The 18,969-nt window shown below is 60.0% G+C and overlaps 1 protein-coding gene and 1 long non-coding RNA gene across 5 annotated transcripts; one reads left to right on the top strand and one right to left on the bottom strand.

Moving 5' to 3' along the window:
* LOC101289148 (twinfilin-2) lies at nucleotides 1–17,665 on the bottom strand. 3 transcript variants are annotated; one of them, XM_004267882.4, is made up of 9 exons: nucleotides 17,468–17,665; nucleotides 13,663–13,740; nucleotides 11,196–11,374; nucleotides 10,687–10,782; nucleotides 10,349–10,453; nucleotides 10,075–10,200; nucleotides 9,226–9,376; nucleotides 8,988–9,109; nucleotides 1–3,252 (listed from the first exon to the last, which is right to left on the bottom strand). In XM_004267882.4, the coding sequence occupies exons 1-9, from the start codon at nucleotides 17,490–17,492 to the stop codon at nucleotides 163–165; spliced, it is 3,972 nt and encodes a 1,323-aa protein (XP_004267930.2). In that variant the 5' UTR covers nucleotides 17,493–17,665; the 3' UTR covers nucleotides 1–162. The 3 variants fall into 3 exon arrangements, with proteins under 3 accessions (XP_004267930.2, XP_004267931.1, XP_004267932.1); XM_004267884.3 differs by lacking the exon at nucleotides 1–3,252 and adding an exon at nucleotides 7,940–8,547 and having other exon boundaries at nucleotides 17,468–17,645; XM_004267883.3 differs by lacking the exons at nucleotides 8,988–9,109; nucleotides 9,226–9,376; nucleotides 10,075–10,200; ... (3 more) ...; nucleotides 13,663–13,740; nucleotides 17,468–17,665 and adding an exon at nucleotides 4,137–4,543.
* Nucleotides 3,425–7,007, top strand: LOC117200678 (uncharacterized). Of its 2 annotated transcripts, XR_007469852.1 has the most exons (4): nucleotides 3,425–3,527; nucleotides 4,437–4,527; nucleotides 4,774–4,894; nucleotides 6,232–6,305. It is a non-coding gene; the product is annotated as an uncharacterized LOC117200678 (long non-coding RNA). The 2 variants fall into 2 exon arrangements; XR_007469851.1 differs by lacking the exons at nucleotides 3,425–3,527; nucleotides 4,437–4,527 and having other exon boundaries at nucleotides 4,543–4,894; nucleotides 6,232–7,007.
* Nucleotides 17,666–18,969: the final 1,304 nt, after the last annotated feature.

Here is an 18,969-nt window from a genome sequence, read left to right as displayed (position 1 = left end):
TTGGCCCTCCGGTAGCATTTATTAAGTGCCTGCTATATGCCAGGGGGCTGGGGGGAGGGGGAGGCAGAGCAGTGGTCTCGCAGAGCAAGGCAGGTTGGGGCATCCCAGGCAGAGGGGCAAGTAGAGGTGGGGCGATGAGGCACGCTGGGCTGTTGCTCTGTGCTATTCGGCTGTCGTGGGGCCCCGGCAGAAGTTCCGGTTGTAGAAATGGCGGTTGTCCCTGGTCAGGGCTGTGCCCAGCTGGGCCCAGAAGCTGCCCTGGCCACTGGGCTGGTGGGGCCAGAGGAGGACGCTCTGGCGGCACAGGCGCTGGCGCAGCCGCACGTAGCGGGAGCGGTAGGCTTCGGGGCGCAGGATCACCAGCACCACGACGTCCTTGCGGTCCTCCAGCAGGCGCTGCTGGGCCAGCAGGAAGCTGGCACGCAAGAGGCCGCTGACCCGGTCCGTGTGGGCCAGCACAAACAGGGTCTTGCGGCTGCTGTAGACCGAGGCCCACAGGTTCTCAAAGAGCGTCTTGCCGGGTAGCCAGTCACGCTCCTCCAGGCACAGGCGGAGTGCCCGGCGCCCACGGCGCTCCTCCAGCTGCACCCGCAGCTCGTTGTACACCCAGTCGGCCACTGCGCTCTGTGCCTTGTCGAAGACCACGAAGGCATCGTAGAACAGGGCGTCTGCGCCCCGCCGCTGCCCCCACCGGGGCAGCCAGGCCAGGCACAGGTGGAAGCAGTACCAGAGGTCCCAGCCGCAGAGGTGGTGCAGCATGGGCACAGCCAGGCCCAGGGCCACCACCATCAGGGAGAGGCCAAAACAGTCCCAGGAGAGGGCCTCGTCCAGGCAGAGGCGCAGGTCCTGTGCGAAGATGCTGCGGCCCTGGAGCTGGCGCGGACTGCCACACTTGACTCGGCTGGGCAGCCCGGGCACGGCAGCCTGCACCTCCAGCAGGAAGTCCACGAAGGCCGCCCCACAGGCGCAGTGCAACGGGTTGGTGCTCACGTCTAGGATTTTCAGGGTGCCCGCTACGGAGCCAAACCAGGAGGGCTCCACCGTCTTGAGGGCGTTGGCACTGAGGTTGAGCTCTTCCAGCCGCTTGGCGAGCACAAAGAAGCCAGGGGTCACGAAGCCGATGCTGTTGCCACTGAGGTCCAACTTCCGGATCTGGGTACCAGACGGCAGGCTGCCATTGCTCAGGGCCTTCAGCTGGTTTCCCGCCAGGTCCAGTGTTTCCAGCTGGGGCAGGAGGGCCAGGCTGCTCCAGTTGAAGAAGCCCAGGTTATTGTCACGGAGACGCAGCAGCTTCAGGCTCTTGGGGAGGTTGTCCAGGGTACATGACAGGAGGGTATGCAGGCGGTTCTGGGACAGGTCCAGCAGGACCAGGCTTCTCAGGCCTTGGAAGAAGTGGAGATAGAGGTCTCCCTCAGCCCACATCTGGCTCAGGGCATTGCCACTGAAATCCAGGGCCTGCAGCGAGGCGCTGCAGAGCTGCTGGGACACACGGCTACGGATGTCGTTGTGTGCCAGGCTGAGGTAGCGCAGGGAGCGCAGCTGGGCCACGAAGCTGAGATTGTGGCCCACGCCCTGCATGCTGAAAGGCTGGCTGTTGTAGCTGAGGTCCAGTGCCTCCAGTCGCGGCAGCTCCGTGAACGAGCTCCCATGGTACAGGTCCAGCTTGTTGTGGGACAGGTCCAGCACCCGCAGGCTGGTCAGCGGCACGAACTGGGAGCCATTGACCGCCTGCGAGATGCTGTTGTGGCTCAGGCGCAGGCACTGGAGGCGCGAGAGGCGGGCAAACATTTCTGGCTGGATCGTCACCAGGTTGTTCCGTGATAGGTCCAAGGTGAAGCTGGAGTTCTTGCAGCTTAGCGTGAAGTCCTCCAAGCTGAGGGTGTCCAGTGGGCCTGGAGCGAGGTCCCTGGACGGCAGCCAGATCTTCGGCCCACTGTCCGCCTCCCCCAAGGTGGCTGCCGGCCTTGCAGCTCCACTGATGCGGTTGTCCGACAGGTCCACGTAGAGCAGGCCCGGGAAGGCCCCGAAGATGCTGAGCTGGGCCTGGTTGATGAAGTTCATCTGCAGACGCAGAATCTGTAGCATGGGCAGGTGTGTCAGCGGCTGAAGCGTGGTCTCGCTGAGCGAGCGGAAGAAGATGCCGTGCATGTCTAGCTCCTTCAGGGAGAGCAGGCCCCTGAAGGAGGGCGCCAGGTGCAGGTGGGCGAAGGACACCTTCTTGTGGTAATTGAAGGACAGGTTGAGGCTGCGCAGCCGGGCCAGGCCCCGGAAGGCCGTGGTCTTGGTGATGCAATCATAGAGGAAGTTCTCACTCAGGTCTAGCACTTGGAGCCTGCCCAGGCCACGGAACCATCTGTTGTCCAGTCTGTAGAGAGAACTGTCCTTCAACACCAGGCCTTCGAGGCGGCTCAGGTGGCTGAAGGTGTCGGGGTGCAGCTTGGGGAAGTGCTTCGGACACTCCATGCAGGGGTTGCGGGCATGGTCACAGCGGCGGCAGTTCCCACCCACGTCGAGCACGCGCAGGGCGGTCAGATTGGCCAGGTCCTCAGGCGCCAGGCTGACAATGTGGTTATAGGACAACAGCAGGGTCTCCAGGCTGGGGGGCAGAAGGCGGGGCACCTCCGTGAGGTTGTTGTACTTGAGCGACAGGTGCGTGAGGTTGCCCAGGCCAAGGAGGGCGCCCGGGGCCACCTCCAGTGTCCGGTGGCAGGGGTTCTTGTAGTAGCAGTTGCCGTCCATGTACAGAAAGCGCAGGGCGTGTAGGCCGGCGAAGTGGGTGGGGTCTAGCACCAGGATGTTAGTGTGGCTCAGCGACAGGGACACGAGGGACCTGGGCAGGGCGGGCACGGTCGTGATGCCGTTGTAGCTCAGGTGCAGCTCCTCAAGGGTGGGCACAGCCAGGAAGGTGTTGGGCTCGATGGTCATGTGGCAGGGGAAGTGCATGGGGCTGAGGCCGGTCGGCGGGCAGTTCCATTTGAGGTTGAGGATCCGCAGGCTGGACAGGTGGGCGAAGTCGGAGTCATGCAGGTGGTGGATGCGGTTGGAGAGCAAAGAGAGGCTGGTGACATTGGCCCGGGGTGCCGCGGCCGAGAAGTGTGGCACGGACTTCAGGAACAACCAGTTGCAGTTCACCAGGCCATGGGGCTGGAGTTCACAGGGCAGGAAAGCAGGCAGGGTGCCCTGGGCCAGGGCTGCAGCCAGTGCCACCGCCTGCACCAGGAGAGAAAGGGGGTGCCGGGCACGGCAGGGGCCCTGTGGGGTGGGCACCGTGTGAGGGCACGGCCCCTGCTCCACCTCTCCTGCCCCACCCCCCGGGTCTCCCGCAGGGCTCCCAGCCCTCCAGGGAGGTTCCTGTTTCTCTGCCCAGTGCCCATCCCACCTCCAAGGCCCACAGGGAACTTGGACTCAGGTCTGAGGCCCAGCCTTTGACTCAGAACGGGGAGTCAGAACTGGTTCTGAGACCTGGAGTCCAGACTCATGATCTAGAGCTTTCACTCAACCAAACCCCAACTGGACAGGAGAGCCAGGTAGGTGGTCAACAGGCCCCCCAGGATCTCCCCGACTCTCCCCTTCCGTTCCGCAGAGGTCATTTCTCTTTCCTCCTGAGCAAGGGGGCATCTTCCCTTCCCTCCAGCCCCCTGAAAATCTCCCTCTGCTTTCTACCAGGCTTCTCCCAGCCCTCCCTCTCCGTTTAGCCAAGAGGTGGGAATGAGGGTCTCCTGCTGGGGCTCAGGCTGTCTACCACCCAGGGTCCTGGCCAGAGTGGGCACTGCCCAGCTCTTTCCCCGTCTGCCCACCTCACCCAGCCCAAGCACTCAACCTGCTGTGGGTCAGAACGGATTGGAGGGGAGGTTGGGCAGCAAAGGGCAGACAGGGCCCAGCCTGGGTGCTCCCCTTGCTCGCAGCCCAGCACCACCACTGAGCGCAGCCCTAGGCCCCAGCCTCCTCACCCAAGCAATGGGTTTGTGTCTCATGGCTCAGAGAAGGTCTTCTGCTCTGATATCTTCAGGGTTCAGTGAGTTTCCCCAGGGCCACCTGGGTGACTGTCCCTTTCACCATTGCAGCCACCAATCCCACCTTTCTCCCTACCACTTCCCACTGTCCCCTTCCCTGGGGACTGAGGGCTGCTGTCCTACCATGACAGGGAATGGGGGCTTCTCCAGAGGGTCTGGCTGGCAGACTAGGCAGCAGCTGCAGGGAAGGATGCTTCGCATTCACAGCCCCTTCCCGTGGTGACGGCTTGGGGAACAGAGGAAGTGAGAATTTCGCAATAACCTAGCCCCCTTCCTTCCCCCACCCCATGCCCAGGGCAGGGGTGTCGGGGCCGGGGTGGGGGGGGGATGCAATGAGTCAGAGGCTATTTGCATAGTCAGGTGGCAGCCGGTCCCTTCACCTCTTCCTCTTTCCACTCGCCCCCCCACCCCTCTTCTCCACAGCCTGTCCTAAGAACCCTCCACATCCCACACGGGCCTCACACCGGTCCTCTGGGAAGTCTGGGGAGAAACCACCACCAGAGCCCAGTCTAAGGTCAGTGAGAGAGTGGAATTAGGGGCAGTGCCAGACCTGGGTGGGCTACTGACACCCATGCCAGGGCCTGCTCAGCCCCTGCCCCCAGGCAGCACTCTCAGGCCAGCAGCTCCCGCACTGCCCTTTCCTGCCCTGCAGCCCCATCCCCAGGGCTGTGTGCCATGCCGGGCCTGGCATACAGGGTCGGGGGGCAGCACTGGCCTTGCCCAGGCTCACCTGCCCCACTGCAGCTGCCACTTCCTCTAGGAGCAGGGACTCCTCTGCATTCCCAACACACCATCAGAGAACAAACCCCATGGCTGGACCAGCTGAGACCTCCTGGCTCATCCTCCCCTGAGGCTCTTCTCACACGATCCTTCTGACCCAGGTAAGATCCTTCTGACCCAGGTAATCGTAACAGATCACTCAGGCCCAAAGCCTCAAGGTGACCCGGGGCCCTCAGCAAGTCCTGCTGGCTCCAGGTTCAGAATCTGCCCGTTGCCCCCCACCTTCACACCCACCAGCCTGGTCTGAGCCGCCATCACCTCTTGCCTAGACCAGTGCAGTCATCGCCTCCTCAGGGTTGTCCTGATTCTGCTCTCAAGCCCCGAAGCTTATCCTCATTAGACCCTTAGGTCACATTAGGTCCCTCCTCTGCTCAGACGCCTCCACGGCCCTTTCTGGGGTCAAAGCCAGTCTACATCATAGCCAGCAAGGTCCTATGGTATCTGCCCTCTCACTGCCTCCCTGACCAGTCTCCAGCCATTGGCCTTCTAGCTGTGGCTTGAACACACCCATGTACTCTCCTGCCCCAGGACCTTTGAATGTGCTGTTTGTTTGTTTATTTAGCTGTGCTGGGTCTTAGTTGTGGCATACAGGATCTTCATTGTGGCGTGCGGGATCTTTTAGCTGCGGCATGAGGGATCTAGTTCCCTGACCAGGGATCAATCCTGGGCCCCCTGCATTGGGAGCATGGAGTCTTAACCTCTGGTCCACCAGGGAGTCCCCATTCCCTCTGTCTTGAAGCTTTTTCCAGATACTCACATAGCCCCCTCCCTCACCACCTTTACATCTCTGCTCACACATCACCCTCTCAATGAGGCTTCCTCTGACATTCTTATAAACCCCCTACCCCAGATTGGGTTTTCCTGAGCTCTTTTACATAATTTGTCCTTAACAGTCTTTACCTGCTAACATACCATAATACTGATTTTTCATGGTTTCTTGTATATTCTCTTATTCCTCTGCTGGAACGTCAGCTACTTGAGGGCAAGGACCTCTTTGTCTGTGTCCCCAGAGCCCAGCACAGTACCCGGCACATAGTAGGTGCTCAATATTTGCTGAATCCATGGGTCTCCAGCACTCAGCCCTGGGCAGGCACAGAGAGTGTTTCTGAGTCATGGTTGAATGAATGAACAAACAAATAGGGCTTCTGCTGGGAGGGGGAAGCTTCTCTGTGCTTCTCTGTGCCCACCTCTGGATGGTGTCATGGCAGGCAGGCGCCAAGCTGCCAGGCGTCCAGCTGGTGCACAGGCCCAGGCGGTTTAGCAGTCTGAGGGCGATGGCATTGTCCTCCTGCTCACCTGAGAACCAGTGTTTGGGGTGGGAAAGGACAGGTCTCCTTCTCTGGATTCTGGCTAGGGTTCCAGCTCTCCTCCCTACAATTCTAAGGGCTTCAGGACTTCCCTGGTGGCACAGTGGTTAAGAATCCGCCTGCCAATGCAGGAGACATGGGTTTGAGCCCTGGTCCGGGAAGATCCCACATGCCTTGGAGCAACTAAGACCGTGCACCACAACTACTAAGCCTGCGCTCTAGAGCCCATGAGCCACAACTACTGAGCCTGTGTGCTGCAACTACTGAAGCCCGTGAGCCTAGAGCCCAGAGCCTGCACTCCGCAACAAGAGAAGCCACTGTAGTGAGAAGCCCATGCACTGCAACGAAGAGTAGCCCCTGCCCACCACAACAAGAGAAAGCCTGCGCGCAGCAACGAAAACCCAATGCGGCCAAAAATAAACTAATTAATTAATTAATTTTAAAAATAAATAAATAAGGGCTTTAGTAGGGGCTGAGAGAGGCCCCAGGGATGGGATACTGCCCTGAGTCCCAGCCCAAGATGCACTCTCAAGAAAAAGGACAGTGCCCATCGAGCAGCTGAATCCATCATCGGCCCCACATGTCCCCACCCCTGCACAACTCCCACCCAGGATGGGAGGGGTCTTCCACCCACTTCTCAGAGGCAGAGAATGAAGTTCTGGTTCCTGCTGAATCCCAAGCCTGAGGGAGATTCTCCCAGACTCCCTGGGACCAGAAACCCAGGCCCTTCGGGGCAGAATGCAGGTACCCAAGAGAGGGCCCATGAGATGACAGTGAAGTCTGCACATGCACACATGGGCTGGAGACACCAAGACCCAGAGGTCCACGGAAACAGCCACCATGCCTCAGGGCCACGGCAGCCGGGAAACCTGGTGCACAGAGCTTACTCAGTGTGGCAGGCCCCCAAGGAGGTCCATGTCCTAATTCCCAGAACCTGTGAATATGTTCCCTTATGTGATAGAGACTTCGCAGGTGGGATTAAGTTAAGGCTCTTGAGATGGGCAGAGTATTCCGGATTATCTGAATACAATCACAATGTCCTTATAAGACAGAGGCAGAGGGGATTTGACTACTGATGGCCATATGATCACGGAAGCAGAATCAGAGATAAGATGCTATGCCCCTGGCTTTTAAGATGGAGGGGCCACAAGCCAAGGAATGCAACCGGCCTCTAGAAGGTGGAAAAGATGAGGAAATGGATTCCCCCGAGGCCTCCAGAAGGAAACAGCCCTGCTAAAACTGTGACGTTAGCCCTGGAAGACTCATTTCAGACTTAAGAACCGTGAGAGAATAAATGCGTAGTTTTTTTGTTTGTTTGTTTGTTTGTTTTTGCGGTATGCGAGCCTCTCACTGTTGTGGCCTCTCCCGTTGCAGAGCACAGGCTCCGGACGCGCAGGCTCAGCAGCCATGGCTCACAGGGCCAGCCACTCCGCGGCATGTGGGATCTTCCCTGACCGGGGCACGAACCCGTGTCCCCTGCCTCGGCAGGCGGACTCTCAACCACCGCGCCACCAGGGAAGCCCTAAAGGTGTAGTTTTAAGCCACTAAGTTTGTGGTACTTTGTTACAGCAGCCACAGAAAACGAATCTACCCAGATCCCCTATATCACAGCAGAGGTGTGCCTGCCTCTTGGATGGAGCTCCCATCGACAAGCCGGCCTCTCCACGCTGTGCCCTCGTATACAGGAACACAGATTCTCCCACACATCTGCAGCCGGGAGGGCTGGGGCTCCACCTAGCAGGCCAACAGGCCCCTTCTGCATTGGGAGGGGACAGTTCTATGCTCAGGGCTTCCCCATTCCCGGCGCCAGAGATGGTCCCTCAGGGCCAGACTCAGCTGTTGATTTAAAAATATTTTATTCTTTAAAAAATACAGCATTCAACCATCTCGTCCTGCAATGACCCCCTGCCCCAGCCCCGAATGACCGCACCCCTTGTGGCCAAAGGCTTCTGGGCCATGCTGGGACCCTAGTCTCAGTTCCCCTGGGGGCCAGGTTCATGCCAGGCCCCCCACCCAGCCCCTTGAACCAGCTGGGCAGGGTCCCCAGATGCCCTGGGCACATGGAAGAGAGGCAGGAACAGCAGAGGGGGAGGGTCGCAAAATGCCAGCCCAGTGGTCCTCGGAAGCTGCAAGAATGTTCACTCACCAGCCCTCCTGCCCACGGGAGGTCACCCCAGAGCCCAGGCTGGGAAGGAGGGAGGTGGCCACGCGGATGGGGTCAGGGTCGGGTAGGGGCAGCCCCACAGTTCCACATGCCAGCAGGGCTCGGGTCCCGCCACCTAGCTGTCATCCCCATTCTCGCCGGGGCCACGGATGAGGCGCTTGTGGCCCCGCTTGCCCCCGGGGCCCTTGGGCTTGGCGAAGGCCTGCTTGAAGGCGTGCTGCTTGGGGTGCACCTCGTCATAGAGGAAGCTGGCCGTCAGCTCCGCCCCGTCGCCAATCTCAATCTGTGCAGGGCAAGGCAGTGGTCGGTCACTCCAAGGGTGGAGGGCCCTAACACACACCACCCTTGGTCACCCCCACTCCTGGGGCACCCCCCTGATCTCTCTCACTCTAGCCCTGGGGTGTCCTCTCAGATCCCCACCTGAAACGCACCTCCAGGAGCACAGAGCCTAGGGCCTGCTGCCCTGTAGGCCTTGTCACCCCCTACCTGCCTTCCAGACCCAGGAAAAGGAGAGACATGGGTGTCACAGCTGGGGCTTGTCCAAGACATCAGTTACCTGGGCGGCCTGGGCTATGCACACTACCCCCTGGGCCTCAGTCTCCCCATCCAACCAACAGGGCAACAATGCCCCTGCTCTGCCATTCTCACGGGACCCTGATGCCCCACGTGGAGGGTGGGGTGACAGGGCCCTGGGAGGCGAGGCCCTAGGGAATGGGCACCCACCTTCTTGGCGATCTCCAGCTGGAAGTCCTGCTCCACGGAATCGAGGAGGCGGCTCTTGCAGCTGGAGTAGAGCATGCGCTCCTTGATGCTGCACTTGTAGCCGGGCATCGAGTAGATGAACACTGCAGAGAACAGGGAGGTGAGCCGCAGTGGGCCTGGGACTCCTGCCGCCCCATGGCCCCTGCAGGCGGCCCACCCAGCTGTGGGCCAGCGCGGGAGCCCTGCTGCGGCCACTCACCCACAGACTCCAGGGGGTCACCCTCATGGGTGTGCTTGTAGAGGAAGAAGTGGTAGCGGGCGGCATCTCGGGGCACCCGTGATGGCAGCTGCGCCACGTCCGTTGGCTCTGTGTGCACCAGTTCGATGGTCTCCCGCTCCAGGTCCAGCTTCTGCCGAGGGGCAGGGGGAGACGTGAGGGCACCGCGCGGGGGAGGGCCCAGGCCCACCCTCGCCAACAAGAATTCCCTGAGGTGGGAACCTGCTGTCATCTCTCCCTCTCCTGGGGCTCCCCTCCCCCATCCTGCCATGCGGGTCCCTCTGAAGAGGCCACTCCTGGGCACTGCCCCAACTCTGCCCCTTTGAACACTCTGCTAGAGGAGCAAGTCCCAGCAAGGACAATGGACAGGACAGTGGAGAGGGCCTTCACCTCAAGGAGGCATCACCCTTGGGCCAGCCTATCCTCAGAGCTGAGGACCCATTCTGCTTGAAAGGGGGCAGGCTGCACCACTGGGGCAGAGGGACCCTGGCTGGGGAAAGGGGGTGGTCAGGGGGCTGCAGAGGGAGTCTGGGACAGGAAGGGGCTCAGGGCTGAGGGGTGAACCCAGGGGTGATGTGTGTATGCAGCGTGGAGGGCGGATTGAGGGACAGTGTCTCACAGGAGTCCCTGTGGGTGAGCCGGGCAGGGCAGGGCAAGGGAACAGAGTGCAGCCACCGCACGTGGCTACTGTAGGGAACAGGTAGGGATGGAGGGCAGCGTGTTCCCACCAGTACGTGGGTGAGCTGAAGTGAGCACATGCGTGTGCGCAGGAGCAGGGTGGAGGTGCAGCACACTCTGAGTGTGTGCCTGGGACAGGGGACGGGCACCCACCAGCTGGATGTAGTTGACTGTCTTCTGTCTGAGCTGCTGAAGTGCCCGCTGGGCCTGAGGCTGCAGAGGGAAGGCCAGGCCCTGCAGGGTCTGGTGTTTGCTCTCCACACTGATCTCTGTCTTCACCTGGGGACAGATGAACATTAAGCGAGGCCCTCACATGCCCAAACCAGGGTGTAGCCCACCTGGGGAGCACAGGCTTGGCCAGCAGGGCATGACGTGACCTCGAAGGCCTCGGGCCAGGACTTCTGCCCACCCTGTCCAGCGCACCCACCTCGTTAATACGGATCTGCTGAAGTTCTCTCTCGGCCGAGGTCAGCGGGGCGGGTGCCGCACAGGATGACAGGTGCTTCTGGTACCCAGCAAAGGAGAGGTCATCCTGGCCGGTGGATGTAGAGGCATAAATGAGCACCTTGGGGTGGGCTGGCAGAAGCCCACTAAGTACCCCAGCTTGCAGACCTTGGACCCTCGCAGCCCTCCCTACTCACCCCCAAGCCTGGCACCCACTTACTCTGGACCCTGTATAACACCTCACCCTCTGTGGGTTCATGACCGCAACCTAGTGATCCTGGCCTTGAAGGGGGCGAGGGGCGCCCAGGGGAGGGGGCTTACCTTCACAGTCCCGAAGAGCTCATCCTTGATGTGGCCGCCCCCAAACTCCTTCTTCACTGTGGCCCGTGTGGCTGCATACAGCATCTTCAGCCGCACCTGAAGGGTGGGGGCCAAGCCATGAGACCCCTCCAGGCAGGGCTGCCCGTCCAGGAGCAGACAGGAGCCTCTGGGTGAGGACCTGGTCACTTCATTGTGCCCACACACCCAGCAGAGGGCGCAGCAGAGCACCCAGCAGAGGGGGGAGGCTGCAGTAGGGCGGCTCAGACAGCAGGGGGAGCCGCTGTCCAGCCCAACCTCTTGCCTCCTACAGCCAGGCTTATCTGGCTAGGAGGCTCTCAGAGACCCCAGGCTCCAAGCACAGGACCTCATCCCTTGCTCTCGTACCCTCTAGAGCAGGATCTGATGTCTCCCCCGTTCAGACTCCCTGGGGCAGGGCCGTGTTATCTCAATCAGACCCAGCTTCCCCCTTCCTCCAATCTGGGGGCTGGGCAGGGGTCCCTAGGACTCACAGGGGAATTATCAGGTGACCAGGCGAGGAAGAGCCACTCGAAGCCCTGGGCGTTCTGCGTGTCCAAGCGGTAGAGCAGGTAGCAAGGCTGCTGGGCATCCAGCAGCGGCAGCACGGCCCCATCATAGTCCTGGTCCCAGCAGCCCACCAGCTCCCTCGAGGCACCCAGCACGAGCTGCTCTGGGGGCAGAGGCCAGGTGAGCCAAGGAGTAGCCATGTCCCACACCCACCTGTGACTGTGGGCCTCGGCCTCTGGCGGTGACTCAGACCCACTGACCACCCACCCCACCTTCCCCTGGAGCCACCACATCCCTGAAGGCTGTCTGTGTGACTCAGCCATGAGTGAATGAGGACACACAGCCGCCAGCCCGAGGTCGCACCTTCTACACACACACACACACACACACACACACACACACAGAAATGGTCTCGAGAACATGCCCACAGCTGACCCAGCACAGGCAACCGCACCAAGACACACAGCCACATGCCCACAGCCATCGACAACGCGACCCCTCACAGACATCCACACACTCAGACCCACCGCACAGCTCCTCAGCACACAGCCCCACTGGGCTACCTACTGCCCCCTCCTCCCTCAGCCTGGGGCTCCAGCGGACCCCCCAGCACACCCTTCTCAGAAAGAATGTGCTATGGGAAGTGGGATCACAGCCTCAGGCCACAGGGATCTGCAGGCACAAAGGCACATGGGCAAGAGGGAGACGGGGCTCTTACCAGACGCTGTATGAACAGCTACCCTGCTGCCCCCGACCAGCTGCAGCTTCCCCAAAAGTAACAAATCAAAAGCAGCCAACCTCTAAATGCCTGGGGCCGAGTGGCTGAATGGGATATGGAGGCTGGACATACATTTGACCTATCAGCCCACAAGGCCTCAGTGTGGCACCGAACACCAGCCCAGATGTGCACAGGCCCAGGCTAGAGGAAGAACTGGGGCAAGGGGACAATCACCACCTGGCCAGGGGGTACCGGCACCTGACTACCAGGCCCTCCTGATGGGGGCACGGGGCCTGGCTGTCCAGGAGTCCCAACAAGCCAGGCCGCCTCCCTCTGGCCTTGGCCTCCTCACCTATCCTCCCAGAGCTCAGATGGGATCAAGGCTGAAACCCAGCAGTCACAGGCCGACTGGACCCCAACAGCACTGCCCAAGTTGTTTAATGTGTTGCCAACATTTTTCAAACTGGGAACTTTCACATAAGAAGTGGAATTCATGGCTTCTCTAGAAAAATCAGGAAATCAAGCCACACTCAGTGGGAGCTGGGCAATGGCTGCCTGTCAGCAGGCCTGGACCCTCCTGGGCGCTCCCAGGTGCCCCAACAGCTGTAATGCTGAATGCAGGTAAGGGCTCACCTAGAGACTCCTCCTGGTAAACGTCTACAGGGACGACCTGTCTGGGAGGCGACAGGGAAGGCTGAGGACTGGGGTCCATGAGTCTACTTCTTCGGAGGGGTCCAGGGAGCTGACCTACCCCAATGACCCCAACCCAGCCTCTGAGGGCATCTGAATCTGGGGACCCTGGACAAAGCCCAGCATAACCCTGGCCCTAAAGCCTGGGGTGAATTCTGGGTCTGGGAAGACCCTGCTTTGACCCAATTCAATGTGTGAAAAGTCAGCTGGGCACCAAGCCCATGCGGGGAGCCCCCAGCAGGGCCCACTACTGCATGGCTACCAAGAAGGGCTGGAAGGATTCGTGGCGGCCTGGCTCACCCCCAGTCCTGGAGTCTGCACCCTTTACTTCCAGGGCCAGCCCCTCAGCTGTCCTCTACTCCAGGACTCCTCTACTCCAAGTCCCCCCAAGCCTCAGTCTAATCCTCAACCTCCTCAAAGCCCCTCCCCACTTCAGGCCTCAGCTCAAGCTCACCTGCCCCCCCAACCCCTATATCCCCAGCACCTCCCTTTGTGGAAGCCCCAGGTATCCCGGGTCCAGGTCAAGGCCTAGCCAAGCCCGGAATCCCCTAGTCCTGCTCTCAAAGAGGCTGACACGAGTCCCTTCTCCCCATTGTGAGGGCACTTCCCAAGGTTAGGGCCCTGGCTTCTCCTTAGGAATCTCCCCGAGCCAGTGGCCAAGCGAGGCCAGGCTTGCCGACCACACAGGGAGGTGAGTGGCACTAGCCACACGGGGCAGTGCCTGGCCTTACTCATCCACTGCCACCCTACCTAACCCAGCCCAGCCCCCTGACTAGGCCAACAGCCAACTACAGAGCCTCTGGGGAGGCTGGGCGGGACCCCCCGGGGAGGGCTCTCCTTGCTATCCCCCCAGCTTCAGCCTCCTGCTCAGTGTAACAGGCAGAATGACCATGCCCACCTCCAGCCCTCTCCTACAAGACACCTCCCATTTCCAGATGGGAAACTGAGGTCCTGAGGGGGCTGGAGGCCAATGTCCCCCACCTCTCAGAGGAGCAGCGGGGTCCAGCCACCAGCCTGTACCCTCGCCTGTAGGAAGCACTCACCGTCCTCAATGACGACTTTGATGAGCCGCACAGAACCAGCCCGCGCCTTGGCAAAGAACTCCTTCAGCTCCTCGGTAGCTACCAGAACAAGAAACATGGTGGAGGATGAGCAGACAGAGGGAGCACGGTGGGCAGGAACACACTCAGGGCCCACTCTGTCCTGGGGGTCTGGTGGCGGAGCTGGGAGCCGGGTTAAATACGGCCCCCCATGTGACTGGGAACCTGAGACAGCCGCTGAACACAAGCTCCCAAATTTAGCCAGCAGAGGTGGCAGGCGGGCGGCCTGCTGGCTGGGATGGCTCTGTTGACAGGGCACACGGGGATGGGACAGCCCACCCGAGAATGGGGCGGGCTCTGGGACAGGCCAAACCAGCCAGAGTGAACGGCCCCCTCCTGTCCCCTGCCCCCCAAGAAGGCCCAGCACAGAGCTGGCCTGGGACACTCCCAGCACCGTCATGTCCACAGACAGAAATACAAGAACAACTGCTCCCAATGCACACTGCCCACTATGTCTACTCACACGTGTACCTGCACACACACACACATGCATTGCATGTTGCACGTGCCAATGGGTACATACGCAGTCAGGAATGTGTGACCGAAATACATAAACACTATGTGACGGAGAGAGGAACAGAAATGCAAACGCCCTCATACATGAACACACCACTCAGCTGGTCAAACATAAATGGACACACACATTTAAACGTGCAAACACACAGACACACACACACAGATACAGTCCCCAGGGTGCTAATAAATTCACACACAGGCAAATGCAGAGCATGGCTAACATGTTTGTACAGGCAAGCGGCTGTACAAAGTGTACACAGAAATACAGAGGTACACACTGACACACATGCATGCACACCCAGCCCCAGCCCACCAGCCACACTGCCTAACCCTGAGAGGCCCTGGGGAGCCAGGCCAGCTCTGGCACAGCCCTGCCAGGAGGCGATAAGCCTCCACCCCCAGGCAGCTGGAAAGAGGAGTGACTCTCAGGGTCTCCCCAAAACAGACCCTGTCTTGGTCCCTGAGCCACAGACCTGAAAGGTGACAGCCAGTGACCAAGGACCCAAGTGCAGAAGTGAGGATCATGGTCAGAGCTAGGGAAGATCTAGCTCTGGAAGTCACAGATATACTGGTGGTTCAGAGAGGGAAACCAAGGTCCAAGTTGGGAAGGACCTACTTGGGTCTCTGGGTGCACAGGGCCAGGCCAGCATGACCTTGGGGCTGCCCAGGGGTCAGAAGAATTCTGCAGGAACACAGCTGGACGGCTGAGGTCAGAGAATATTTATAGGGCCCAGACCCGGCAGCTCGAGGGCGGGGTGGGGGGGGGGGCCTTTAGGAAAACAAACTCTGGTCATGTCCTCAGGTGCCCATCATGCAGGGTGACCCTGAGCCTGAGACCTCACGCTGTGTACCACCCTCCAAGGCCACTGGGTGGGCAGGGTCCCAGCTAAGCCCGGCAGGCCCTTGGGGCTGAGAGCAGCATGGCATGGAGACACAGCCCCAATGCACCAGGACAGAGCTGCCCCTCAGCAGACCCCAAGCAGGTCCCTGATGAAGAGCTTTACCTCAGGGGCTCCACCTTTCCCATAGCTATCTGTGACCTCTGACCTCACTGAACCTCAAGCTCATCTATAACATGGAGCTAATACCCCTCACATGGTTAGAGCCTCTCCTAATAACAATTACTAATACTTTTTTAAGATTTTTTTCTGATGTGGACCATTTTTTTAAAGTATTTATTGAATTTGTTACAATATTGTTTCTGTTTTATGTTTTGGTTTTTTGGCCCTGAGGCATGTGGGATCTTAGCTCCCCGACCAGGGAATGAACCTGCACCTTCTGCAGCAGAAGGTGAAGTCTTAACTGGACTGTCAGTGAAGTCCCAGAAATTATTAATTTTTATTACTGTAATGACGGCGGGACAGGCCGTGCTGAGCTGTCACTTCCACCTGCTCAGACCTCTCCCAGGGAGAGGCTGACACGCCCCTTCTAGTGTTACCAGGACAAAGTGACACCCCGGTAGTGGAAGAGACATCCCCCTCCATGCCTCCTCAGCCACCATCAATAATCCAGAGGCCAGGCCTAGGACACCTGAGCCTCTATCATCAAAGATTCATGTCCCCCACCCCCACCCCACCCCCGCCTTACCTCCCGCCCCCCTCCCAGTAAGCCTCAGGTTACAGGTCTCTCCCCTGCCCAGCTCTGAGGCAGCAGATCCACACCTATGGCCAGGTCAAGGCTGGCACCTGGGCATCCAGGGTGATCTCTCCTGCGGCCTCCTCAGGACAGAAATGGGAAGGAGTGAGTTGCTCCCAGGCAGAAGGAGGGCTGGGAGGGGGGCTCGGCCCTCAGATTCCCCTAGGCAGGCCCATTGCAGCATATGGGAAATGAGGGAGTGAGGAAAGGCCCAGGCCACAGGACAGGTCAGCCTACAGTGGGGAGGAGGAGCCCTAACTTCTGATCCCCTCTCAGTTGGAGGCAGCAGCAATGATCAGACAAAGGGGAAGGAAGGGGCAGGTCCGGTGAGGGGCTGTTCCCTTCTGTGGGGCTGAGTCATGAAGCTGCCCCTCCAGCTCTTCTTGGAGAATGGCTGGCCCAGACCCAGGCCCCTGCCTTTTCTGGTCCTGTGGGGTGTGGCCAGGGAAACCCTCTCAGGGCCAGCCACCAAGTGGCCACAACCACAAGCAGAGATCCAGGCGGTCAGGCTGGTTGATGGTGATGGCCCAGGGCAGGGGATCCTGATGTGGTGGGAGGAGTGGCTGACAGCCAAACCACTGGGCTATCTGGGCCTTCCCCACAGGCCAGGCAGCCCTCCCAGGCCAGTGACACAGGAGGACACTGAAGCCCAGGTAGGGTCAGGACACCTGGCTCCTGGCCACTGCTTCTTCCCCATCCTGTATAAGGAGGAAACCGGCCCCTTGGGGGAGGAGGGTGATGCTCTGGGCTGGAGAAGCTTGGGGTGGGGGGAGCTGGCCTAGAATCTCTAGGGTCAAGACCCTCTTCCCTGCCTCCAGCTTGGAGCAGGAGCCTTCCAGCACTGGCTGGGGCAGACTCAGGGGATCAGAGTGGAAAACGGCAGGGAGATCAGAGGTCAAGGTCAGATTGGCGACTCTCCACATCCCACTTAGAAAAAAACCTGTCCCAGGTTTTTCCCAGCCTAGTCTGTGAGGGTCCCAGGAGGAGCCCAAGGTCAGGGCCCCCTCCTCACACAGACACAAACCAATACGAGCCATACATGCATCCATGGTAACAAATGAACACTGAAATGCACCCAACTTGTGCACACGCACACAGACACCCACAGACATGTGCACACAGTCACGAAACACTGATGTCTAAAGATGATTCCATGCGACAGTGTCCAATCAGCCATTAGTGCATGTGCACTGGATGTACACAAGCAGTCAGATCCAGATGTGAACACACAGGACTGTACACACAAGACAAATGCACATGCGTGCACACTCCCTCAGATGTGCACATCCGGGTACACCCACCCCCAGAAAGGAACAAAAATACATAGATGGGCACACACAGGCACATCCACCCCCACATGGGAACACCGATACTTCCACCCCAGCTGTGTGCGTACATGTACGCCCACCCTCAACTATGCACAGTAAGTGCGCATCCCACCAAGATGTGCCCACCCCAGGCGACCCGCGGCTGCAAAAGAGAACAGGAAGCTTCCCCAGGCTGGTGCCGAGGAGGAAACAGGGGCCGAGAGCCAGCAAGGAGGCGCAGCCGCGAGCACTGACCCTCGGCCCCCTGCCCGTCCGCCATCCTCCCTCACCGTGGATGCCGGTCTGGTGCGCCATGACTCTGTGCCCCGCTCCGCCCGCGCCGTCGGAGCCCTCGGCTTGGCCCCGGCCCGGCTCGGCTCGCTTGGACTCGTAGAAGGAAAAGAAGTAGGAGGATGTGGTGGCGGCCGCCCAGCCTCGCGCAGCTTCCCGGGCGGTGCCGCAGACCCGCCCCCAGAGCGCCCCGCCCCTGACGGGCGAGACCCGGAGGGGGCGGGGACTCGGGGCCGCGCGTGCGCGTAGTGGGCGCCTGGTTTCGGGTGGGCCCAAGACTGAGTTGATCGCCTTGTTCGCGCGCTTGCGCGTGCCCTGTTTGTAGCCGAGAACAGGGCCTGCGTGTGGCCGAGCGTGTGTGGGCGCACGCGTGTTTGAGCCTGTGCACCATGATCCGAGTGGTCTATGGCTGGGGTGTGTCCGTGAGTTCCGGCCAGGTGGGTTTGTAGGTGGGTGGGATCCACGCATACCCCAACCTGTGGCCTTAAAGCGGGCGGGGGGCGGGTGTGGTCTGTGTGTGGATGGGCGTGCGTGTGTTTGAGTGGCATCCCTTTCCTCGGAGACGTTTCTTGAGCGCCTCCTGGGGGGCCTGGGCTCCTCGAGGCGTCCCGGCCCGCAGGCCCTGCCCTAGCAGTGGGAGCCCAGACCGACTTTCTACTAGGCAGTCAGCAAATGAGCTGTGTCTGTGGCAGCGAGCGCCCTGTGCAGAGTAAGAGACCACTAGGAAGAGGTGATGTTTGAGCGGAGACCTGGAGGAAAGCCTGGTAGAGCGAGGGAAAAGTTTTCTCAGAAGAGAGAATTGCGTGTGCAAAAGCGCAAAGGAGGGTCAGAGCTTGGTGAGTCTGAGAAACTTCCAACTCCTAATCAACTTCTGGCTCCATACACAGCAGACTTGCCTTCTCTGGCATCAGCCCCTGCCTGCTGTTACCAACATAATGTATCTTCTAGGCCACCGTGATTGAGTCAGGATGAGCACATGACCCCAGTCTGTCCAGTCAGAGCCTGTCCTGGGACTTTGGATGGGACGATTAGAAAGGAGGTGGGCTTTGGGGGCTGGGGTTGCTGAGAGTTGATGATGGATGATGTGGCCTGCCTGGTATCTAGCCCCAGCTTGAGCTCCCTGCTCCCTGTCCCTCTACCCAACCCTAACTAGGCAGAATTGAGCCCTCCTCTGTGTGCCCCAGACCCTGGGTTTCCTGTCTCCTGAGAGTCCAACTCACACAAAATTGAAAGGTTTTCTTGTTCATCTTCCTGTGCACGCCCTGAGGACTGGGCCTGTGTAGTAGGCTCACCATGGCCACCCTAGCACTCACAGTGGAACATAAAAACCATGTGTGGCCCTGCAGCCAGCCCTTGGGAGAACGGTTCGTAGGTAAGTGCCCCCAACTCTGAGATCTGTCACAGCCCAGATGAGGCCAGCAACACAGAGCCACTGGTTACATCAACTCTCAGACCTGGCCACCTCCACAAGAACACCTGGCAATTCCACAGAACCATAAGA

The sequence above is a fragment of the Orcinus orca genome, chromosome 10, assembly GCF_937001465.1.
Source record: "Orcinus orca chromosome 10, mOrcOrc1.1, whole genome shotgun sequence".
NCBI lineage: Eukaryota > Metazoa > Chordata > Mammalia > Artiodactyla > Delphinidae > Orcinus > Orcinus orca.
This window is presented reverse-complemented; position numbering and strand designations above follow the sequence as displayed.

Bases quoted from the DNA above. Each gene is read 5' to 3' on its own strand.
- LOC101289148 (XM_004267882.4), bottom strand. From the start codon at position 17,492: ATGGCGCACCAGACCGGCATCCACG. The intron at 13,741-17,467 runs GTGAGGGAGGAT...TTGTTCTGGTAG, and splicing joins GCACCAGACCGGCATCCACG to CTACCGAGGAGCTGAAGGAG. The intron at 3,253-8,987 runs GTGGGTGCCCAT...CCCACCCCACAG, and splicing joins AGCTGGAGATCGCCAAGAAG to GGCCCCTGCCGTGCCCGGCA.